Below are 26,573 nucleotides of genomic sequence, written 5' to 3'. Positions count from 1 at the left end.
ATGCTGTTGTTATTAAATCAGAAAGCTGGGCGCTCCAAATGACTACAAGTTCTGCCAGTGTATTAGTGTTGCTTTAACAGTCATCTCGGAGATTCTGAAAGGCACTGAGTTCCTTGTTTCTTTTAAAAATCTACAAGGCTGAAAGAAATTTTGCTACTAATATTAAATGATCTTATTTCGAGATTTTTGGAATATATACATTTGCATGCTATTGAATGCATTTACAAAAGTTATATTTATGTGGCTCAACAATACACTGTCATACTGAGATATGATAACTTTTAAGATAACTTTTTTTCATGACAAAAATAGCAAATCATGACTGTGCATGCCTTCTTTATTGTAATAAAAAAGCTAGGATTTTATAAATTCGTAATGCAGTGGCGAGAATGAAAGTAAAAGAATTCAATCTATGCACAGTTCTATTATACAGATATTTCTAGAACAATTAGAAGTTGCGCCCTACCGACAAAATAGATAATAATTTGCATTCGTTGTCATGAAAGCATTTTTGAAATATTGAACTTTCTTAAGGTAAAAAGGCTTAAAGTCCGATATTAGGAAACAAATACGAATTACGTTTTAATAGAATGATGATGATAAATACTTTAGTCAAAATGAAAGTTGTGGCTTCAGTAACAACGGTTAAAGCTGAATTTTGATCTTATTATTCCTTGTTAATTTTAAAAAAATGTTATTGATACAAAGACATTCATTTCGGCAAAAGGGTCACTATTGTAGCAGCATTACTTTAACAGTCATTTATCGGGAAAAATAACCACCTTAAATTTTCCTGACGTGACTATATGAAAACTGTCCGATTAATAATGAATAGAGTGCAATTTGGTGTGAAATCGATCAAACGCATGTTACAAAATCGCGCGACTGTGAAGTGGAATATTTCGTAATTTAAACAAACATGTTTGTTAGCGCACTTTGCAGGGGTGGCGGAACAGGAGGGCTAGAGTGCTCTCCCCCTAAAAGTAAGTAAACGGGGGCTTAGTCCCCTGGAATAAAACACCAGAAGCGGAAAACATTTATACAAATTACGAAGTTGCCAAATTACTGCTCGCCAGCCAAAATACAAAATGAAATATCCTAGTATCATACCGCATTATGATGAAGCGAATGTAAATTGATATTCTTTCGTCCAGCATGTATATCTTTGATAAAAATTGCCAGATTTTATATTGTTTATATTATTTTGCGATCGCCATCTTGTTTAGAAATTATTTTGAGAATTGAAGAGATACTTCTTGTAGAGTTATGTCATAAGATATTAAAGATATCCCCTCTTATCCAAGCCAAATAACCAATTACCCAAATTTATTCCAAAAACCAAAACATTGCTGTAGTATGGTCTATTGTAATTGTCCCCCAGCGTCGCTAGCTGCAGGCCATATCACCCTAATCGGGAACCTGCGCACAGGTAAGTTGCTAGTTATTATTATCAAGAAAGCGATCAAAATGCTAGCAAACGCTTCCCTCATCTTTACGTTCATTATGCATATATACAGCCGCACACGCCGAGCACAGTAAGCCTACACCGGCTACCCCAAGTAAAAGATCTAGAGCGGTTTTGAAATGGGCTGTTCTGTGTTCCTCCTGCTTTCAACATGCGACCTATAGTTCGGTATATTGTTCATTTTTATTATTAAGAACATTTACGACACAAAATTTGCATAGCTGGGCTGGCTACGCCGCTGTGAACGACGCGACCATAACGCCTAGTAGGCGTCTTGTTGATAATATGCTCAACAGCATGATCTAAACATGAAAATAATTGATACGTATTGGCCTTTGTGATTATTTGAGAAATGCAGAAATAAAAATTAAGTGATGGAGTTTCAGACTTTCCTAATTGATTCTAACCCACGATTTTAAATATTTACATAGAATAAAAACTGCTGATGCAAGCATTGCATTTATCTTATGTTGTGCTATTGTTTCAACCAGAATGTATGTATGTACGAGCAAATGTCAAAGCTACAATGGAAAACGAAAGCAGTTGCTTAACAAGTGCATGAACGCAGTTAAAGCTGATTTTGATTCTTACGATTGTCTCTTTTCATTTGGCTTTTTAAAGATACGCAACAATTTTACATCAGCTGTATAGAGTGGCTACTGTTTATAAATTTCACAAAACAAGAGACTTTACTCAAACAATATTCAAAATAGGTAAGAGCCCCCGCTGACTTTAAATGCAATTAGAACACTTTCGGTTCATCAATATCAAAGTCAGTTAACAGTATGCGTGGACTTGTGGAGAGGCAAAGCTTGGTCTAATCAATCTCAATGGCGCCCTCTATGCTTCACGCTGAAACTTGAGGTATTCAATTTTCTTATCGCTTTCCGAGTTTACCAGTTAATTACAGGATTAGACCTAAATCGCTACTGAGTCTTACTGTGTTAAAAAATCATTGGTCATTAGAAAGGATTAAATGCATTTAGACTTTAGAGAGGCAATTTCCATGTACAAACGTGTAAAGAAAATGTAATTTAAATTTTTTCTTAATGTCGTATAGGTCGGTTTTGTTTTCGACTTGTATAGAGAACTTCAACTCGAGTCCAAGGTATGCACATTGCGTGCGTGTTGAATTTGTTGTTTATTACATGTATTGCGAGAAATATATTGACACGCCCCTGCATGAAAAATTATATGCTCATTTGTCTCAAAACCTCCTTAGTATAATAAAAACTATAAAAACATGCTGTTGTTATTAAATCAGAGAAAGCTGGGCGCTTCAAATGACTACAAGTTCTGCCAGTATAGTGTTGCTTTAACAGTCATCTCGGAGATTCTGAAAGGCACTGAGTTCCTTGTTTCTTTTAAAAATCTACAAGGCTGAAAGAAATTTTGCTACTAATATTAAATGATCTTATTTCGAGATATTTGGAATATATACATTTGCATGCTATTGAATGCATTTACAAAAGTCATATTTATGTGGCTCAACAAAAATACACTGTCGTACTGACTAAGATCAGACTCATTCATCGTCAATCGAAAAAACTGGTAGCATTCATTATTATTATAAAAAGAATGCCCGACAATCCAGTTTTATATTCCTTCCTCAGTTCAAACTTACCCCAAGACAATGCAGCAATGTATGCTTATTACACTCATCTGTAAGATGTTCAATTGGAGGAAGCGCTTAAGATAACTTATTTTCATGACAAAAATAGCAAATCATGACTGTGCATGCCTTCTTTATTGTAATAAAAAAGCTAGGAACTTTATAAATTCGTAATGCAGTAGCGAGAATGAAAGTAAAAGAATTCAATCTATGCATGCACAGTTCTATTACAGATATTTCTAGAACAATTAGAAGTTGCACCCTGCCGACAAAATAGATAATAATTTGCATTCGTTGTCATGAAAGCATTTTTGAAATATTGAACTTTCTTAAGGTAAAAAGGCTTAAAGGCTTAAAGTCCAAGATGACAGACATAAAATTCCTATTCACAGGCAAATATTATATCTATCACAGAAACTGTATGCATCATTGCATATTGCATTTTCGCAGATTTTGAACTATTTTTTCTACATATGTAACTATGCCGTAAAACTTGCGGATTGTGTTTCCACTTAGTTATTTTTTAACTTTTAAAATTTAGCCCCCCCAAAAATGTGTCGCCGCGGACGCCGCCCCTGGCACTTTGTTAACATTTTGAAATGTAATGTTTCTTAAAACTGCTGATGTACTGTCTATAACATATTATTGGTTTACTATCTACTCTGCTTCTAAGTGAATATTAGAAATCCTGCTCGAAAAAATCGAAACATGGGAAATTTGAGCAATTTCTAAATTAGCAGGCCTTAGGGGCTGTTTAAATGGAAGCCTATCGAGATCTCGCCACGAATACATTTCCCAATAGAAACGTCTGTGCGTTTATATGGACAGGCAGGCTGGCCCGCTACTTGACGAGATCCCGCTTAGCGGGATGAAAATATTCTCATACAAACACTCCAAGCGGGCTGGCCCGGTTGCCGAGGTAGAACCAATTTTTGTAATTTTTATGTTTCTCAGCGTTTCTTTTTGTACTTTTGAACACTACATGATTAAAAACGAACAAACGGTGGCAACGTACTTTAATAGATACTGAAACTAATGTGATATGAACTTTAAAGCAAAGCCAATAAAGGCGTTGTAAATAATCTCTATCCGGAATGCTCTCATATAAACATAGGAAAAGTTTATCCCGTTTACCGGGCTGGCTAGCTTAGCGAGTCCGGCCCCCATATAAACAGCCTCTTAGATTTTTTTTAACCTATTAAGGCACACGATGCACAGAAGCTGCTGTAACTATTTCAAACATCAGTCCAGCGTATAGCAGTCTGACAATTTAGTCCAGATATGCTAACATTTTGTGTTTATTGACCACAATAATAATCAAATACTGAAAAAATGAATAGTTATTATAACCGCGATAACTTCGAAACGGTTCGAGCAATCGAAAAAATATACAGTGCTGACCTTTATTAAGAATTATTGTCATATGGCAATCGTCACTTCCGGTGAAATGGAGCTCAGTGATTGGCTAAGAATTTTCAGCGGTCAATTACTTTCCCGAAATGGACCAGAAACAGCGTTGCAAAAATAGTTAAACCTTTCTCCGGTAGGATTTCAAGTTTTGAAAACCTTCCTCAAAATGACGTCACGTCACTGAGTCAAGTGGCAACCAGCATAAAGAAATTGGTTCTTTGCCGGTCTGGAATCCCCCAGTAATGGACCGTTGCCGTAGTAGCGGTTCAACTCTCATATTTTTGAACAAAAACAAGCTTGCACTTTTATTTTTGACACGAAAAATATCGACGGAGAATGGACGAAGAAGGGCATTATTTGGTACATGTGAATATTATATTTATTCATCTTTGATTTTTGTTTATATTACTGTATCATTCTTATTTAACGTGTAAAAAACAAAGTTTTGGAAGCCACTTCAGTGCTTGCTTGCCGACTGGCTGGCGAAAGAGCCGGCAAGAATGCTGCAGCGCATCGTATAAATAAATAAACTAAATACTGTATGCCATATAATAAATCCCTTATTAACCGAATACGCTCGGTCCGTACTGGAGAAATATCAGACCTCGGTCTTTTATGTATAGACCTCGCTATCGCTCAGTCCGTACTGTCAATACCTCGTCTGATATTTTCCTAGTGCGGACCTCAAATTCGGTTAATAAGTGGTATATACTAATACGAATTCATGCCTTTCTTGTTCGCTTCAAGTAAGTAGTCCGATATTTCGCGGTAAAGACCTCGCGCTCGGTTAATTAATAAGAAGTTAAAAAACGAGAAGCGCTAAAATCGAGAAGCTTAGCTCGTATTCTCCCAACGTTCCCCATCGTGCATTATTATTACACCATAAAGGCACGCACGAAGAATTAAAGGGCAACGCAAAATTTATTTATTAGATCAAAAATGAAATTCCCTTTATCAACAAAAACAGCTCGGTTCGAACGGTTCGCTTTCAGCAAACAACTTCCCAGCACGAATTTGAGCTCTCCGAGTTTCTGATATTTTGCAAACCTTAATCTCTTTGCCGGCACCAACGCTTTGATTTTCGGAACTAGAGTCTTGCAAGTTAGAATTCTATGTTATATTTTTTAACTCATTTTGAGAAATTTTGGACTTTACTTATTGAATTTATAGTTTGTTTTCCTTTCAACAAGAGGTGGGAAAATTTTAAAAGCTATACAAGCGTGCATTACGGCCTCACAATGCACGCGCGTTGGCCAATCAAATTGCTCGTTCTATCCCACTTATATTATAACATTTAATGTATTTTGGGCGGTTTTTAGCTTTCGGATTTTATTTAGAGGCCGAGCAGAATATATGGTGATTTTTGTCCGTTCACAATTTAATCCAGAGCCAGATTTAAAGTGCCGTGTAACGGCCGCCGACATAAAAATAGAAAACTAAAAGGAGTTATATTTGCTAAACCCATGCATGTATTGTTGAAATATTCTTTCATGCCATTCTGCCTCAGCATTGGCAAAATCCAATCGATTAATCCAGAACTTTTCAACTTGTGCTACATCGTCCATAGGCGGCGCCGCTATGTGTTGATTTCAAACACTTTTGCGGCATAATTGAAATATCTTGTTATTGATGTAAGGCCGGCTTCTCGGGCGTCTGGTAAAAGACGGAACACGGAACACCAAAAATTGCTAAAACCTGAACATAAAAATTTAGTTATTCTCTCGTGTTTTACACTCGCATAAGCACAGAAATGTCTTTTATTCTCCTAGTAGGTTTATTAACAATACATATAACGTCATTCACATTTTATTCAGTTTATTCATGGAAAAGAAAGATAACAGGATTATCGCTTCAAAAAACACATTCCAGCCTGATACCGACGACAACGTTAGAGAAACTAACAATCAAACTACAATAACACATAGGGGTGATGGCCCAACCAAAGGTGAGGTGGGCCTGAGTTCAAACAAGGATAGTAAGTATACCCAGGCAGACGAAAGTCAATTTGAACCAGAGGGGGCAAGAGGAGAGGATCCGTTAATGCCACAACATGGAAGAAATGGCCCAGCTATAGATCAGGCAGGCCATACTGAAAAGATCAATACTAAGAATAGGGAAGAAAGAGAAAGTAAAGGTGATCTATGTGGGACAAGACAAGGGGAAGACCTGTTTGAGGGACAATATGGCGATGATTACCAAACCAGAAATGAGACAGGCCAGCATGAAAACAAGAATTTCAAGAATAAAAAAGTAGACGAAAGTCAAAGTGAGCCGGGTAAGACAAGGGAAGGAGATGATCGGTTAGAGGGACAACATGGAAAGAATGGACCAACCAGGGATGAGGTAGGCCAGAGTGAAAACAAGATTGTCAGAAATAACCTATCAGATAAAAGTCAATTTGAACCAGAGGGGACAAGAGGAGATGATCGGTTAGAGGGACAACATGGAAGGAATGGACTAGCCATAGACGAGACAGCTCAGAGTGAAAAGATCAATACTAAGAATAGGGGAAAGGAGGAAAGAAAAGGTGATCAATGTGGGACAAGACAAGAGGGAGACCTGTTTGAGGGACAATATGGGGATGATTACCAAACCAGAAATGAGACAGGCCAGCATGAAAACAAGAATTTCAAGAATAACCAAGTAGACAAAAGTCAAGGTGGACCAGAGGGGAGAAGTCAAGAAGATGATCTGTTAAAAGGACAATATGGGGATGATGACTCAACCAGAGATGAGGCAGGCCAGAGTGAAAACAAGAATTTTAAGAACAAAAAAGTAGACAAAAGTCAAAGTGAACCGGGTAAGACAAGTCAAGCAGATAATCGGTTAGAGGGACAACATGGAAAGAATGGACCAACCAGAGATGAGGCAGGCCAGAGTGAAAACAAGAATTTTAAGAATAACAAAGTAGACGAAAGTCAAAGTGAACCGGGTAAGACAAGGGAAGGGGATGATCGGTTAGAGGGACAGCATGGAAGGAATGGACTAGCCATAGACGGGGCAGGTCAGAGTGAAAAGATCAATACTAAGAATAGGGAAAAGGAGGAAAGTAAAGGTGATCTATGTGGGACAAGACAAGAGGGAGACCTGTTTGAGGGACAATATGGCGATGATTACCAAACCAGAAATGAGACAGGCCAGCATGAAAACAAGAATTTCAAGAATAAAAAAGTAGACGAAAGTCAGAGTGAACCGGGAGGGACAAGGGAAGGAGATGATCGGTTAGAGGGACAACATGGAAAGAATGGACCAACCAGGGATGAGGTAGGCCAGAGTGAAAACAAGATTGTCAAAAATAACCTATCAGATAAAAGTCAATTTGAACCAGAGGGGACAAGAGGAGATGATCGGTTAGAGGGACAACATGGAAAGAATGGACCAACCAGAGATGAGGCAGGCCAGAGTGAAAACAAGAATTTTAAGAATAACAAAGTAGACGAAAGTCAAAGTGAACCGGGTAAGACAAGGGAAGGGGATGATCGGTTAGAGGGACAACATGGAAGGAATGGACTAGCCATAGACGAGACAGCTCAGAGTGAAAAGATCAATACTAAGAATAGGGGAAAGGAGGAAAGAAAAGGTGATCAATGTGGGACAAGACAAGAGGGAGACCTGTTTGAGGGACAATATGGGGATGATTACCAAACCAGAAATGAGACAGGCCAGCATGAAAACAAGAATTTCAAGAATAACCAAGTAGACAAAAGTCAAGGTGGACCAGAGGGGAGAAGTCAAGAAGATGATCTGTTAAAAGGACAATATGGGGATGATGACTCAACCAGAGATGAGGCAGGCCAGAGTGAAAACAAGAATTTTAAGAACAAAAAAGTAGACAAAAGTCAAAGTGAACCGGGTAAGACAAGTCAAGCAGATAATCGGTTAGAGGGACAACATGGAAAGAATGGACCAACCAGAGATGAGGCAGGCCAGAGTGAAAACAAGAATTTTAAGAATAACAAAGTAGACGAAAGTCAAAGTGAACCGGGTAAGACAAGGGAAGGGGATGATCGGTTAGAGGGACAGCATGGAAGGAATGGACTAGCCATAGACGGGGCAGGTCAGAGTGAAAAGATCAATACTAAGAATAGGGAAAAGGAGGAAAGTAAAGGTGATCTATGTGGGACAAGACAAGAGGGAGACCTGTTTGAGGGACAATATGGCGATGATTACCAAACCAGAAATGAGACAGGCCAGCATGAAAACAAGAATTTCAAGAATAAAAAAGTAGACGAAAGTCAGAGTGAACCGGGAGGGACAAGGGAAGGAGATGATCGGTTAGAGGGACAACATGGAAAGAATGGACCAACCAGGGATGAGGTAGGCCAGAGTGAAAACAAGATTGTCAAAAATAACCTATCAGATAAAAGTCAATTTGAACCAGAGGGGACAAGAGGAGATGATCGGTTAGAGGGACAACATGGAAGGAACGGACTAGCCATAGACGAGACAGCTCAGAGTGAAAAGATCAATACTAAGAATAGGGGAAAGGAGGAAAGAAAAGGTGATCAATGTGGGACAAGACAAGAGGGAGACCTGTTTGAGGGACAATATGGGTATGATTACCAAACCAGAAATGAGACAGGCCAGCATGAAAACAAGAATTTCAAGAATAACCAAGTAGACAAAAGTCAAGGTGGACCAGAGGGGAGAAGTCAAAGAGATGATCTGTTAAAAGGACAATATGGGGATGATGACTCAACCAGAGATGAGGCAGGCCAGAGTGAAAACAAGAATTTTAAGAATAACCAAGTAGACAAAAGTCAAAGTGAACCTGGTAAGACAAGTCAAGAAGATGATCGGTTAGAGGGACAACATGGAAAGAATGGACCAACCAGAGATGAGGCGGGCCAGAGTGAAAACAAAAATGTCAGAAATAACCTATCAGATAAAAGTCAAGGTGAATCAGAGGGGACAAGAAGAGATGATCTGTTAGAGGGACAACATGGAAGAAATAGACCAGCTAGAGAGAGAGATGAACTGTTAAAAAGAAAAAATGGGGGCGATAGCTCAACCAGAGATGAAGCTGGCAAGAGTGGAAACAGCAATACAAAGTATTCAAGCCCAGAACAAATTTTTACCCGAGTAACTCCGCCATTGCATATACTAGAAACTCCAAAAACCAAAAATACGGTAAGAAACATAGAAATTATAAGTTATAACTTCTAAGTAACACTATAGGGGCATGAATGGTCATTCATTCTTTCTTAATAAAATAGACGAAATTTTAAGCTATAGTTGAACAATCTCAGTTGCATTCTGTTTTTTCTCTTCTAAATAACAGGATTATAATTTGAAAACCTAAAATGTGGAAGTACAAACTACTACGTCAGTTGCAAGGGCCCAATATGATTTAGAGCCAGTTTACTTCGTCAGATTGCCATGGAGCAAGTTATCTGTTGTCTTATGTAAACAGGCCCTTATGAACCCTCTTATCTTAGATCTTTCAGTCTCCATTTTTGATCAGTTTAAATTTAATGATTCTTACTGCATGGTGTCATAGGTTACAACAAAAATAATTTCGACTGGCCCGTAAGTATGATGCGAACTAACTATATCCATATCAGGCGTCTTTAAAAAAAGCCATTCGTTTGACTTGATATGTTTGACTTGATATTGTATATTATCAAGAAGACAATAGCGGAACATACTATGTAAAGGGGAAAAATTACATTACTGCAGTGTAAGAATACAGGTATCGTGAGCCCCGTTTACACTACATTAAATTTGCTCTAAAATTCGTCCCCGCGTTCAGTTTATTAGTGCCCAAGGTACAAATACAAAGGACAAGTACGGATGAAATTGGTGCGGGTAGCCGTGCCAATAAACGGAGCTATACTATACGATATTCGTCTACATGTAGCTCTTAATTTATGAATGTGGAATCTTCATTGTGAAAAAGCTGATCCACAATAATTCTGTACTGTATTGAAAACTCTTTCTTAGATAATTGTTAGCGTGGCATAAAGGACATTCAACTTCCAATACACAGCTGATTAAAAACGATTAATATATGTCTTCTACTCTCTTTTAGATTTCCTTCTATCTTTTGATACCTGAAGAGGTTTCCGTCATTGGTGTATGCATGAAAATCGGTACTGACGAAAATGTACATCTTTTCCAAGTTCCAAATGAAAAAAAAATCTGGTATTGTAATATCATATTTAATAAAGATCCGATAAAGATTCCGAAGAATTCAAAGTATAAATACAAAATATTCCTTGAAAGTTCCACCGGGGATGATACGACACAAAGTGGTCTGAAAACTGCAGCATCAATCTGCACAGAAAAAGATGTAAGAAATGTGGAGTGGCCAGTTCAGTTCGATGTGTTTAAATTTCCCGACAACAGACACCGAGAAGGTGAAACCTTGCCATATTCAGTTAAATTTTACCTAATGTGGCTCCTGCAACATGTCAATGAGTCAACATTACCAGAAATTCTAAGCAACATCACAGGTTTAGATGTCAAGTCACTATCAACAATAGACGTGCAGGAGTTGGAAGGTAGTGTTCTTAAACATGCTTTAGAAACTACCACTACAGATACACAGAGATTGTACTTGTGCATGGTCCTGAGTCATGTCAATCGTACTAGCAAAAAATTGAATCTAAAAGAGAATAAGTTGGCGTGCGATCGTTTGCTTCAGGGTCTGGTCCTTGATTCCAAATTTAATTCAATACTAGATACCACTCTTTTAGCAGAAATTGCCATTATTTTGGTAGAGAACTGTAGTAGTCCGGGATGGCTGACCCTTGCAGCATATTTTTATCCCTATTTTGGAATCAAATATTTCCTTGACAAAAAAATAGAATCTGAGCATCTAACTCACACGTACGAAACCGAGGAATACAAAAAAATGGTCACAATGCTCTTTTCAAGTTTAAAAGAGGAAAACCGCGAAGAAAACAAAAAAATGTTGAGCTCGGTGCTAAGAAGCGCTCAAACTTTGCTCGATGCTTTAAATCTATGTAGCCGAACTGAAATGTCAAAATTCTTTGAAAATGATAAAGACAAGATTGATTTTTTCGTCGAATTCTTCTCTCAGGCACAGAGAAAAACTAAAAAAGGTTTAAGAGTTAAACTATGGGCATTTTATCACATGCCAAAAATACTCTGTGAGAGAATTTTCTATCAGTTGCACACGTTATTGCTAGAATACGTCCAGTTAGAAGATGAGACGAGAGAAGAAAAAGACAAAGACGTTGTGCTAAAGTTATTTCTTGCAATAATGGATAAAGATAAAGATGAATTCACAGAATTGTTATTTGAACTTTCAAAATCAAAGTCAATTCTTACACAAGATCTACTGCTTAACGTTCTACAAAGCAAAGATTTCAAGAGAGGCTGGCATGATATTCCAGACCAAAAAAAGGTAAACATTTGTGGAGACTGGATTATCTCCCGAGTGAGGAATATTGAACGCAGTCTTGATGGCCTAAATTGCGTTAAAGTGGCTTATGAATCCTTGGAAGCTATAATGAGATGTTCTCTGAATGTTTCATTATCCAGCAGACTGGCTCAAAACGTTTTGATGCATGTTGAAGGGGATATTTTTCAAAACATAAAATCATATGATGTTCTCGAAGCCTTTACACATATAAACAAGTGTTCACCTGCTGTTCAAGAGTGCTACATTTCCCATGTGCAGAAAGTATTGAGTACACAGCTAATCAGAAATTCACAAGGATTATTTAGAGAATTCCTAGGCAACAGGTATGTTTTACAATTTTTCGAAATAACTTAAGATTATTACGGAAGTTCCTGATTTCGCAACTCTGTCAGTTTTTGTAAAATATCTAACAATTGTTACATAAATATCAAAATTAAAAGTGATAAGTGATTCTGTGATATATAAGTGATAAGTGATTATAAGTGAAATTATATGGAAAAAAATGCATAAGTGACTATTTTAAATAAAGCGTTCTAACGCTTATATTTCCTTAACTGATATATTTCCTATATAAATTAGAAACTGTTGTGAGTGTTTTATTCACAAATAAACGCACACGCTGACCATACAATGGCCAAGAAATTTCAATATTGAGATATCGAAATTTCGAGTTCATTTTATGGTTAGCGCATGCGTTTACTTGTAACAAAATACGAACATAATGTCTCTAACACTTTTAATATGCTGAACCTCTTAAAATGTTGATTGATTGCTGCATTGAAAATCTAAGCTTCGTTGCAGGCTTTCATTTTTGAATAAACCATGATTTTCATGGGTTATTGCGAATAAATTATGACTCCCATGATCTGTCGCCAGGCGATAAGAAACCACGTGATTGATTTTGACCAATCGCGTGAGTAGATTTAGGCCAATGCACGAAGATTGTATATTAAATTATCATACATAATAATATTTTGGAACATATTCTAAAACTGAATCTGAAAAAAGTTGTTTCTAGACCGCTTATTGTTGTGTTTATATAGTGTTGGCGAAAGAATTTTGTTCTGTATCTTGGGAAGAATAGAAGTACCAAATGTTGAAAGAGCCGAAGTGAATGAAGAAAATATCATCAAAATCCTCGATTGGTATGATGTTTGGATCAACTTACTGAAAACTAACGGTAAATTAGTTTATTGACGCAAAAAGCCGCCGTATATTACACATTTTTAACCATTTTTTTTTCTGACAAAGACAAAATCACACTCCCATATGATCAAAAATTGCGGATGGGAATCGTATAAAAAATGAAATGCATAGACAATTACACGGCAACTCATACAATAATTAAGGTTTATGGATTACAAATTAAAATAAGCAATGCTACAATATTATACAAGATTTTAAACACGATTATTGAAACAGGGCACACTTGATCATGCACCAACATCCGAAAACCCCGTGGATTTCTGCAAATAATTATGCAAAGTTGTGTGTTATCTTTACGAAAACTCGAATCTCTTTTAGAAGAGAATGGGGACTCCGAAAAATATGAACCCGGAAAAAGAATTTGCAAAGAACTAGCAGAACGCATTAAAAATGGCAATATAACCACCGATTTCATAAAAGTGCTCGACAAAGAAAAAGATAAAGTTTCAAAATTATGTGCCGGAGTGTCTGATGAGCAAGAGCAGTTTTTTGTGAATAAAATCACTGAATTAATGAGCGTTCTGAATGAATCTTCCAAAAAAGTTCACTCTCTAAAGTCCGCGATTGACTATGGAAAGGAAATAGCAACTGATAAGACTATTGGAACCAAAAATATTGATAAGGCACTCGACGACCTAAAGAAAACCTGGCGTACCAGAGAGATGAAGGAATTACAGGATGATAAGTTTTGGGAAACATATTCGCTCCTAAAACCAGCCCAAGCATTGCAACCATTGGTGAATTCCCAGTTTTTTAGAGTTGTGGCGAGAAGAGAACTCGAAAAGTTAACGACAGAATTTGACGATTTTTATGCACTGATTACGTTCCTTGCTACAAAAGCCAAAGAAGAATTCTTAAATATGTGGAATGAGCCCAAAACACTTATGGTAGAATCAATGAGCAAGTTACTTAACAACTTGAATGAAAACGAATTGGATAACGAGCTAAAGCTTTTGGAAGAAAACCTTGGGGAAACGCTGTTTCAGAATGTCAACATGTACACCAAAGAGTGTTCCAAGTACCCATATACTTTGGAACGGGTAAAAGCTATAATAGGCATACATCAAATCTTCAAATTAGCAGACAGTTCAGGTAAAATGACGGAAATTGTAAAGTTTCAAACGGATTTAGAGAAAATTGCTAAGATGACCTTAGGCAGTTTACATGAACTCATGGAAAACACAAAACAATTAAAGCCAATATTCAATCTTGAAGACGCCGGTGATTGTGTGGTTGAAGAGTTGTCGCGGTCAAGTGAATTGGTTAATTTCATCGAAGAAATAGCTGACGATGATATTCGTTTTCTTATCGATGCCGTTGAAGAACATTTTGACCAGTTTATATCAGAATCGTCAGTTTCCGATCTTATCGAAGTCCATGGTTGTCTCAAACCTTTGATAAAGAAGAAGAAGGAAGGGAATTTAAATTTCCAGGGCCTCCTATGCATGTTAAAAGAATCTTCCATTGGTCATAAAGATATAGCAGGAAAGATTAAGCAGTGTAGTACTAATGTCAACAGCCTTCGTGGATTGTACATGAGCATTACCAACCGTGGTGAGATGACTAAAGAAGTAATTCGAAATTGCCTGAACAGAGGAGAATATTTGGTGTCGCAAAAAGATGGAAAATGTGAAATTAAGATGAGTTACGAACTTCAGAATAGAAGCAAGGATGTGAAGCATTATTCTTTGTCGGAACTATATGACTTACGAAGTCGTGCGCATCTTATTGCTATCTCTCATACAGCTAGATCTAGTGAGTCTAAAGAGTGCAGTGAGGATTCTATCAAAAGTACTGAGGCCAGTGATCAAGGAAAAAAACATACGCGCACTCACACAGACACACACAGGGAAATACAAACCAGTGAACATATCGATTTTGACGACTTCATACATCAGGTTAATCTGTTGACTGAAATTTCTACTCTTCTATTAAGACTGAATTCGTCTGGGTATGTGAAATATCGCGAACCGTTTTCGAAGATGATGAAGTCAACTATAGAACTTGAAGGGAACAGGGACAATTTGAAAGACGAGCTAGAAAACTGGGAAGAAGAGTTAGAACACGCACGTGGTAACTTCCACTTTCTTAACTACTACCACTCCGATCAAATCCTCACACTGTACGATTTTTTCAAAAATGGTTCGAAAGATAATTACCCAGATGTCCTTTCGTTACTAAAATTCGTCGATCGAACTATGACTACACAGCAATTGAAGAAGCATCAAGAGGGTCAGGAGTTGCCACACTCTGATTTGAATAAAAACCCGGCGGCGAAATTACTCTCAACTGTCGGTAAAGGTTTAGAAAAATTTTTTAGAAATTCGCAACATGTCATCAGAAAAATACCAGAATTTCACAAGCCAAAATTTGAAGTTACTCCGGGAGAAATTTTTGTTGCTGTTTTGGAGGCGGGAAGTCTAAAAACAGCAAAAGTCAGTGACGACGAGAGCACGTCAAAAATATTTCGAGAGTCGTATCAAACTGTTTTCTGCAGCTCCGAGACAACATGGAATGAAATACATCTTTTAATTCAAAGATGCTTCGCGCTTTCAAAATATCCCAATCATAAAATTATCTTTTGTATAACCAATGTTGAATTGCTACGAAATGAATTACAAGTTAGACTAGTTAGGGAAATTAAAGAGAAACAGAAATGCTTTCAAGGACGTGAGGGGAGTAAGAATAAAAACGCCTATTTTAAACTTGTACTAATATGTCGTAGTGGAGACAAACACCACATTGTCGAACAGTTTGCCCAATATACACAACACTTTGCAAGTATGACGGACCTTGTCGCCAGTTTGACGACAGAAGATACGAAAAATCAAAAGCATGGCAAACTGGAGGCCACAGTTAGAAAAGGAGAGATATTTGTTGCTAGTTTGAAACCGAATAGTCCATTAACGCCCAACGTCATCCTCGCCCTGTATGAAAACACGTCGAAGGCATTTCCAGAACCATCTCAAATTGTTTTCTGTAGATCCGAAACGAAGTGGGAAGAGATACAACTTTTGCTTAAAAGATGTTTCAAGCATCCAAAAGATCCGCGTCATGAATGCTTGTTCTGTATTGCATGTGTTGAATTGTTGCCAAATGAATTGCAATTCAAGATGGTTAATGAAATTAAAATGTCTGTCAACTCACCTGACTATAAACTTGCTTTGATTTGCCGTGGTGGCGACCATCACCACATTGTGGAGCAGTTCGCCCAATATACCCATCACATTACAGGTATGAGTGATTACACCTTCGGACAGCGTCTCAAAGCTGGTTGGCCTAATGTAAAAATGGTCACATCCACTCTTCCGGGTTTAGGAAAAACAGAACAAATAAAACACGAGGCACTTGACAAAAGCATGAACGTTGTTACATTTTCCATCACAGGTCCATTTGACCTGAGCAAACTCATCCAGCGTCTAAAAAAGCTCAAGGTTAAGAAATATCATTGTCTGCATCTGGATATTGGTGAACTGAGCGATCCGCTGTCGTTGGACACATTCTTATTTCAACTGATTGTCACAGGAATGGTTTCGGCTGAAAATCAGTTTTATCATCTACCAACAACACACGTTTATATTGAAATAGCCAATACAATGAAAGATAAGCTCCGGGAATCGATGATGATATCAAAATATTTCAACCGTATTCACTTGGAATGGCAACATTACAAGGATTATTTAGTCACCGATGCAATAACAAGTAATGCTCAAATTGTTTGCCAGTACTTAGAAATCTTCGATCAAGGCTGTATTGATTCGAAAGACGTTCTTTTCAGCGAATCTAAAACACCCGAACCACTGAAAGCATGTCGTTGTCAAAAGCTTTTGGCAAAACATTTCTCGTCAAAAGACGATACCACCTTTACAACGCTCCAAACGTTTCTACAAGTACTGGCTAAACAACTTCTGAAATTTTCTAGGAGTGCTTTTTTTAAAGTTGCAAATCTTAAATCTATGGTGGGTGATGAACAGAGTATCCGAAATATTCTTTTTAAGGCTCTTTTCGATGTCTCAAAGGAGTTCGCATCTCGCGCCATAACAACTTGTAGCTCAAAAGGAATAAAAAATAATGCTCAAAATCAGCCAGCAAGCGTTTCTAAATCTGCCAAAAATATGGTTCAACGTGTACAAGGGATGACAAAATGGAAAGACAACAACCATTTGGTGGTCGTGTTTCATGGTCTTTACTCCCAAGCAATCACCGCTTTTTATCGCGACAAATCTGCCGTCCCACTGAGCGTTGAAAAATTACTAAAGAGTCAAGACGTCACAGGAAAAGAGCTTGATGACTTCAAAGAATTTACTCAAGAACAGTTGCAGAAGAAGTTAGAGATGATAGCTCTCGCGAAACCTGTGAGAGGAGAAAGAAAATTATTCCCAGGTTACGCTCTGACTCCAGATAACATCTTGAAAATGATATTGATCATATTACGGGTCCGTGCCAGTGTTCCAGTTATCATCATGGGGGAGACGGGTTGTGGAAAGACAAGTCTCGTTCAATATTTGGCGAATACTTGCGGAGTGCGGTGCTGCACATTTCACTTGCATGCTGGACGTTCTGAAGAAGAAATAATCAAATTTATTGAAGAAGTGGAAAGTTATGCCAAAAACATCAATGAGCAAGTATGGGCTTTCTTGGATGAAATAAACACATGTGATCATCTAGGTTTGATCAACGACATAATGTGTCATCGTACCTTGTTGGGATATTCGTTACCCAAGAATCTTGTTTTCCTTGCAGCTTGTAACCCGTACGTGTTGCGTTCTGAAGAACAAATCAAGACAGGTGGCCTTGAAGTCAAGAATATAATTGATGAGTATTCTGGTCTTGTTTATCGTGTCCATCCACTACCCGAAGCTATGATTGACTATGTTTGGGATTATGGCTCCTTGTCCCCAACAGATGAACGAGATTATATTAAGAGGATGGTGAGATGCAAACCAGAAGAGGATCAAAGAATGTTAGTTAATTTGCTATTTGAATCTCAACAGTTTATTCGGAAAGCTGAAAACAACAACTTTTGTGTCAGTTTACGTGATGTGCATCGATGCATTCACCTGATCGGCTGGTTTGAAGAAAAAATAAAGGAACGAGAAAAGGTAGATGCAACACCCCCTGAGAAAGAGTGCCCCAAAAACATTCATAAGTGTTACCACCTGTCAGAAGGATATGACGTGAAGCTCAACAGCGTTGTTCTTGCTCTTGCGCATTGTTATTTGTCCCGAATGCCAACTGCAAAATTGCGCAAGAATTACAGAGAACAAATGATTAAATTGTTAACTAGTAATGGAAAAACAATGAGCACAAAAGATAATTCAGATATTTTTGAAGCAATTGTACGTATGGAAGAAGACGATATTTTGAATCGAATGGAACTCCCCGCAGGAACAGCAAGAAACGCCGCCCTACGTGAGAATGTTTTTGTAATGCTTGTTTGCATTTTAAACCGCATTCCTATCTTCGTAGTTGGAAAGCCTGGCTGCAGCAAGTCATTATCCATTCAATTGATCCGAAGCAACCTACGCGGACGTGATTCACAAGATCCTTGGTTCAAAAAGTTGCCTCAGCTTTACGTCGTCTCATATCAAGGTTCAGAATCTTCCACGTCAGAAGGAATCATGAAAGTGTTTGAAAAAGCACAAAAATACAAAGAATACAACAAAGATGGAAATATCTTGCCTGTCGTTCTACTCGATGAAGTTGGATTAGCTGAAAATTCAAAATACAACCCTCTTAAAGTTCTACATAGCTTGCTGGAGCCTGGTGAAGGGAAACTTCCTGAAATTGCAGTTGTGGGAATTTCAAATTGGTCGTTAGATGCCGCAAAGATGAACCGAGCAATTCATTTGTCCAGACCTGAGCCTACCAAAGACGACCTTTACGAGACGGGGTATTCTCTACATTATTCTGTTAATGGAGATAGCAGTCATTGTTTGGCAAAGGGAGAAATTAAATGTTTAGCTGATGCCTATTTTGAATATCAAACACAACAAATATATTCTAATTTCCATGGTCTGCGCGATTACTATTCCCTGGTTAAAACAGTTTGCAGCAAAATTGAAGAAGTTAATGTTTCATTACAGCGCAACTTTGGTGGCATTCCTGATGAAGTAACCAATATTCAAAAAATCTTCCTCAACAAATTGGACAACACAACTTCCTGTGATATCATCCCAGTAATCCAGTTAATTCAAGCGAATCTTGAAGATCCCCACGCTCGTCATCTGATGCTTATAACAAGTGGAGATTCAGCCATTGGAATTTTGGAACAAAGTTGTGTTAACTCGAAGAAGGAAATCATCAAAATCTATGGCAGTCGTTTCGAGGAGGACCAGTCTGAAGAGTACAACTACAGAATTTTGAGTCGTATTATTCTTTGCATGGAGCGCAATTGCATCTTGATACTAAGAGATCTAGAAAGAATATATGGAAGTTTGTATGATATGCTAAACCAGAATTACGCAGTGGTCAAGAGCAGAAAACACTGTCGTGTTGCGCTTGGAGCCTACAGCAACTCAATGTGCCAAGTAGACGATGGATTTCGTTGCATTGTTCTCGTTGATCAACATAAAGTGGATTATTCTGACCCTCCATTCCTTAACAGATTCGAAAAGCAACTTTTACGATTTTCTGATGTGTTGACTGAAGATCAGAAGGGTGTCATTAAGGAACTCCGTGATTGGGTTAAAGGAATGTCGACAATACAAGCTTTAGAATCAAATTTCAAAGAAACAGATTTGTTCATTGGTTTCCATGAAGACACCCTACCATCATTGGTCTTGTCACATGGAAAAGAAAAAGATGACGTGCTACAGAAATGTAAAGATGACTTAATGTGGATTGCATCTCCCGATGGAGTGCTTCGGATGAAAAAATGCACAATATTGAAAAACGATTCACATGAGGTGCAGAACTTACATGATGAATATTTCAAGAAACCAATCCACCAAGGTTTTAGGGCTTTTATGGAACACGTAACTAGCCAACAGAAATCATCTTTCTTTGCCACTGATGAAATGGGCTCCAAAACGGTTGTCATGACATTTGCAAACATTCATACAAATATTCTCAAGTCCTTGGGGGACAATTGCCAAACTGAACGGCTTAGTGCGTATAAATCTGAGAAACAACTGACTGAAATGATCAACAAATACTGGAATGCCCCAGATAAGGAGTTGTTAGTTTTACAATGTAAACCAGGTTTTGACGGTACGCACTTGCTACATGCACGTTTTATCATCGAAGAAGAAAGAAATGCCTACAAACGGGGATTAACAAAAAAGAAAGCACAAACAAACAAGCATGTTTGTATCGTAGTGCACGTTCAACGCGGAGAAACACCAGATGTTTCCTGGCAGTTTAGTTTTCTGAGTGGTTGGAGACTAGTATTCCTTGATGTCCTTGACGCCCCTCCAATCCCACTGAACGAAATACTTGGTAAAAGTGTAAAAGATCTTCTGACATCCAATTGGCCCATTAGCGAAATTGTGCCAAACCACCTGTTATGGTGTTTCACCTGCCTTAAATATACTGGTAAACAACGTCCTGTAGATACTGTTTTACACATTGCAAACAATCTCTTCCGATCGGAAGCGGTTTCGAAAAATATCGAGGAATTAATTTTACAGTCAGTAGACCTGAAAGCCTTAGAAGATGTAAATTGTTCAAATTGGCAAGTTCGAGTTGCATGCGACCGCCAGTCGTTAGTTAATTCATCCACTCTCTACTATGCTTTGAAACAGTTTGTATCGAGATTAGTCCGAGATCCACTGTGCAAAATTGTATATTTCCTGGAAAAAGAGAATGCTTGGCCGCCTCATCTAAGTCAAGACACTGACGATACCCTAAAACCAAAAATGGAAGAAATTTGGTGCAATTTAATCCAGAAAACTTTCAAAATATCCGATATACCAGAGTATCTTGTTGAAAACACAAGCCTTCACCTATGCCTACCTTTCAGCCAACTAGTCAGCAGAAAAGTTGACGAAGTCAAGGAACTGTTTTTAGAAGACCACGCAAAACTCCTTGAAAATGACGAGGCTGAGGAAACAGCTCGGCAACAAAAAGTGAAAAGATTCGCGGTGATAATCAAAAACTCGGTTCCTGAACTTTCCAGTTATACTCGGGACTGTTACGACTTGTACATGAAAGATATTTTCGATATAATGACTGCCGATTTTAGCAAAACACTAAGTCGTCCACAGCGGTTGTCATTAGCGCAAGCTGTGTTTCTTTCAGAAATAAAGCCAAGTTTGCCACCGGATGACATGGTCGAGTTTTGTACATTGCTACACACCTTCGTATGGGTTCATCGCGAACGGATTGGTGATTTACTAAGAATGATTGATTTATGTCGGCCGTTTATAGGACTTAACGTTTTAGAAAGTTTAACAAAAGGCAGCCCATTTAGTAGCTCAAAAAAGGTCATTTTGGTGAAATCATTACCTCACATCCACGACGGGGAAGAATCCGTTGATACAGAAAGAGAGCATCCAGGTGAATCAGAAACGTTTGCAGACATCTTGGTTACAAGGTACTGTGAAGAAATGCTTCCTTCGCCTGAAACGGTCAAACAAAATGGTGGTGTCGAAGCTTGGAGACGAAACGCAAATTTACTGCTTTCATTGGCGCTAATAATAAGTGAATATCCATCCGCCGTACATTACCTACGTTTATGTGTGAATTTCTCAAGTATTATCACTCCTTTAAATTTACCTTCGTTGCATAATCTTCACAAAATCGGTCTTGATCTTAAACCGGAATACCTAGAAAACAAAAAATCATTCGAAGAAATAAATAAAAATTTAATAAAACCACTTGAGAAAGAAAGGAGTATACAAAAGCATGATTTACAAAAGTTCTTGGCTCTATTTTATGGTTGTTGTATCGACACAAACGTTGATGCCTCCGCTGTTTCTCCAATCATAAAAAACGTTTTGTCGTTGGATCGAGCGGAGTTTACAATGATGATGAGTTCTGTTGTCCTACCGCTACTCATGGTTGAAGAAATACAGTCACCTGGAATATTTATCGACTTAATTTCCACGTCTCGTGATATAGAGAGTTGCCCTTGTCTTCAGAATATCGACGTAGCTTTCAAAGAACGTTTTGAGCAAGGTTTAATACACCATGATTCGTATCCTGCGGTAATGATTTGTGATCTAATTCAATGTTTGTTAAAATTCGATCTTCTTAAATGCAAGGATCGAAATGACAATGGAACGTTTAAATTTAGAGACGTTAATGGCTCTGATTGTGAAGTTCTTACAGTTGTAAAATCTGCCATAGGATTGATATCCCAAAACAGCAAAGATAAGTGTGGTTTAAAAGTTCTCTCAGCTGTCGCATTCCTTAGAGAATTCATCATTAAGTTAGCGAAGTTCATTGCAAAAAATCCTGGTGTAGTGAAGAAAGACAGTCCATATGCTTGTGTACTGACAGAAATCAACTCACTTTTGAAATATTCAAAAACCTCACTACAAGTGTTTCTCATAAAACAACTGCACAAAAATTTAAATCTTTTTGATTTACAAAATTTGTTTGAAAAAGACAATATTCTTTCAACTGAGGAGAAATTATTGCCTCACGATATGATGAATCCTGACATGCAAGATATAGCTGTATTTACATCTGTACTCAAGTATTCCGAATACGAGGATGCAAAGGATTCTTTCTTGAAATTGATGTCAGAGGAAGATGAGTCATCCATTAAAACATTTTTAAGTAAATGCAATGGCTCTCCAAAACATGCCTTTGTTCTCCTTGGAATGCTCATAAATATGGTCTATTTAAAGCGGACTAAACGAAAACTCACTGATAAAGAAGAAAAATCAGTCGAATGGTTTGTTGTAAATACAGAACCCTTCCCAACGTTATTTCGGGAACTTTTGCTAAAAATTATCGGTCAGCCTGATTTCAATTGTTCAAAACTTCAACTGACACCCGAGTCGTCAGTGAGTGAAATAGAAACGGTTCTGCTGGTTCTTCACGTTGCCTGTATCGTCGCCACTAGTTTCCCAGGCGAAAAATCACCAATGTATCGATACTTCACAAATCCTCAAAAATTCGTACAGCCTTGTGTTCTTGCCCATGGTAAAGACGAGATCCGTTCCGTATTTGAACACCAACTATTCATCCAAGAATCTGTTCATGTAACATGCTCCTGCAGTTTGAGGTTAGCTTTCAAAGACACAATAAAGGAAATCGCGTGTCCACGCTGTCATGAAGCATTGAAACATGAATCAAAGCGCATCACGTGTTACGATAATTCAAGTTCAGAATCGGATCTTTGCACAAAGCACATGACTCCAGCGGTTTATCGTGCTTTACATCTCATTGTTTATTCGTCCTACTACGCTGGAATTGAGGTGGGAACTTCGACAGAGGAAAGTGTGTCAAGTGTCCTAAATATGTTGCACGGATCTGAAGGAAAACACAAATCCAAAAGCGCAGAGGATTTTTGTTTTGAAACTATCGAATCTGATATGCAGCATTTAATGAAAATTCTTAGTAATAAGAAAGATGTTGTAATAAAAACCATGCATGTCGTGCTTGAGAGAAGTTCAGATCTCATCAGAAGTAAAAATTTACTAGGATCAAACGACTGCTCAACACCAGAGATGCGTCGAGAATGGGAGGGTGAGTTTGCGAAGCGTACAAAAGAGGTGTTTCTGAATTCCAGTGAAATGTCCATGGAAATAAAAAATATGATGAAACTGCAACAGACTGAAGACAGTCAAACGAAGGTTACAATGTACGCCCGCATCTTGGAACTCGACAAATATCCTGAGCATCGCGAAGAGCAGAATCAGCAGTTAAAGAGATTATTTCGAGTGACGAAACAACCATCTTTTGAAGATTTCCGCTCGGCATTTTTGCATTCTCCAAAAGACGTTCAATCAAAGCACAGTTTCTTGGCCTTGTTCTTCGCAAAGTTTAATCAACTAACGATGGTAGGAAATCTTCATCATCTGTTGAAATGGTCTCGTCTCGTATCATCAGCATTAACTCACCGCATCAGTAGAAAAGATGCAGAATCTAAATCAATTAATGACTTCATAACCGGCCACCTTTTAGAGATAAACCGCAGTCCACAAGAAAAAAGCAGCTTCAAAATGTTGTTTGAAAAGTTTCAAAAAGCGTGGAATGAAGTTTGTTCGTTAATTGAACAAGGAGTTAACGAAGTGGTGATGCCAGGACTAATGGAGACGGATTATATAGCTTACTGTCTAACGGAAGGTGAATATAGCATTCACCTTGAAAAAGCTATCAAAATGCTAGTTTCACACCAAAATTCTATCTTAGACGCAACAATTTCTCTTTCATCACGTCGGCATCCGGCTCTGGGTTTCCTTGAAAAGAAAAACTGCAGCGGTGTCGCGATCGCTTCGATTCAAGAAGTCAAAGAGGAGGAAATAATCAGTTTTCAATGGTCTGACGATTTGTTGAAATACACACCAAGGAATCTCGAGTATGGTAAAGGCCACGAAATCGCGTATGATTTTGAACGAATAGAAATGTGGCTTGCAAAAAAAATAGCGTTCGGAAAGTGCTATTTGGCAGGTACACTGAACAAGTTCATATTTGCAAAGGAATTGTTTCACATCTGTGGCCCTTTATTGACGGAGTTTCGATCATTAATAAAACAAAGTGAAACATTGCCAGAGGATGTGGGTAAAGAATTGGTGAAGCTGAAAGAACAGAGGATCAAAGACGCCCAAGATCTTCTTCAACATATAGAAGTGCTCATCTTCTTGCTAAAACGAAAATTTAAGGACATAAACGTGGATATGACATTGAAACATTTCACTGAAAACTGTCCCACTGAAATCTCCTTCCCAGTAAAACTATTCCCCCAAACTGGAAGTTTGATCAAGATAGAACACGTTGCTGCACTTTACGAAGCTTTGGAAGACGTTCTTGCTGATGGTGCTATTGAAGGACTTGATAGAAAATTTCGGAAAAAATTGACAGACGACATGAAAAAGACCGTTACCGCTATGACAAACAGAACGACTGGCGGTGCTCAATTGATACCACGCAAATTCTTGAAAGTGCTTCGTCGTTTCGTTTTCCGTTATCTCTCATCTGAAAAGTACTGGCCTGAACAGAGTACACCGTTGCAGTGTCATTTGCAGGAACCTTCGCTGTGGTCCTCACTTAGACCACCAAATATGGATGATATCCCGAAAGAAATTACTCTAGAATACATCTACTCGATAGTGAAGTATCTTGAAGAAGAAGAGAAGGTAAGTTTGCACACGAAAAGTGTTCTTGATTCACAAACAGTGGGAGTTTTTCGATATCCTTCTCGCATATAGGAAGTATCCTTTAGAACACTTTATCTATTATAGGGCTCAGGGTTTTTCATATTAAAAGGTGAATAGACCCCTCCTACCCAGTTAAACAAAATTTTGAAATCAGAAAAATTACTACAGCTGGCAAGCTTAGCACCATAAATTTTGTTAAGGTAAAAAAATATCTGCATTGAATTTAGTGCAACGATTCGAGAAATAAAATTAAAGATTTTGTTCAAATACTGACAGATATAAACTTTTTTATAGAAAAAGGAACGCAAAACCATAATTAGTACATCAGGGCAAGTAAGCAACATTGGCCAACGACGTCAGCTTAGGAAAGCGACGTTTATAAAATGATCTGAAAGTATACAGCCTCATTTATAGACAAACAATAAAATGCTTTTGTTATTCTTAATGTAGCGTTGCTAGGAATATTTAAAATTTAACCACAGGTATTAAAGGTAAATGATCGAAGTAAATACAATGTGCGCAAAATATAAAGCCAATCTTGAAAGCTACAGTTTCGGTTTTTTCGACGAAAAATGTATTTTGAGGGTGTTAATTATTAAAGGTGTATTTTATATACCGAAACATTTTGTGTGAAAATGAAATCCAAGTTAAGTTGGAGGTCAAAATTGGCTTTATGCGATCTCAGGCTAGTGGCTATTATATCTTCGAAGTTGTATTGTAACTATAATAACTATTATGTCAACCTTATATAATAGACGAAACTATATATAGTAGAACTAGTGATTTATAGCAAGTCTCTACTTAGATCGGGACCTGGTTTCTTTCCTTTGCGAGGATAGCCATGTTACCAATTTCCCTTCGGGGCCTGATGACGATACAGACATCAATGAAAACAACTTATATAATTTAATATTAATAACGGCTACCTCTACAGTCACCGCTTGCATGATGGAGACATATCTAGTATGTAATGCATTGTTTCATTACTAATATCATTATACATTATAGTATAATACAAGCAATTTGATTAGCTAATAGTTGACAGATAAATCGCGCAATTACGCAAAATTCAGTTATCTGCTAGCAGATAACTGAGTTATCTGCAAGTGAGCCTGCGGTGGTTAACAAGCGGTATTCATTTGAATGTATTTATGTATTAATAATTTATGTATTTTTGGATGTCGCTATTAAATAAGGTTTTTCATTCGTTGATACTAT

General features: G+C 37.8%; 2 protein-coding genes across 3 annotated transcripts in view; one reads left to right on the top strand and one right to left on the bottom strand.

Annotated features, from left to right (window-relative positions):
• Positions 1-5,216: 5,216 nt before the first annotated feature.
• Positions 5,217-26,573, bottom strand: part of LOC114520098 — a 32,083-nt gene continuing 10,726 nt past the window's right edge. The window contains exons 6-8 of one of the 2 annotated variants that reach the window (XR_003686662.1): positions 21,802-21,851; positions 21,532-21,645; positions 5,217-6,182 (exon numbers count right to left, since the gene is read on the bottom strand). The gene's annotated coding sequence lies outside the window, so the exon portion shown is untranslated. Of the gene's footprint in view, positions 6,183-20,876; positions 20,931-21,531; positions 21,646-21,801; positions 21,852-26,573 lie in introns of those variants that run through there. The other variant, XR_003686661.1, reaches the window with a different exon arrangement.
• On the top strand, positions 6,189-26,548 carry LOC114520186. Its single transcript, XM_028540412.1, has 8 exons — positions 6,189-9,617; positions 10,519-10,846; positions 10,922-10,990; positions 11,642-11,859; positions 12,136-12,200; positions 12,921-13,057; positions 13,402-25,334; positions 25,650-26,548. The coding sequence occupies exons 1-8, from the start codon at positions 6,309-6,311 to the stop codon at positions 25,740-25,742; spliced, it is 16,152 nt and encodes a 5,383-aa protein (XP_028396213.1). The 5' UTR covers positions 6,189-6,308; the 3' UTR covers positions 25,743-26,548.

The sequence above is a fragment of the Dendronephthya gigantea genome, unplaced genomic scaffold, assembly GCF_004324835.1.
Source record: "Dendronephthya gigantea isolate DGI-Jeju-01 unplaced genomic scaffold, DenGig_1.0 000015F, whole genome shotgun sequence".
NCBI classification, from domain to species: domain Eukaryota; kingdom Metazoa; phylum Cnidaria; class Anthozoa; order Malacalcyonacea; family Nephtheidae; genus Dendronephthya; species Dendronephthya gigantea.
This window is presented reverse-complemented; position numbering and strand designations above follow the sequence as displayed.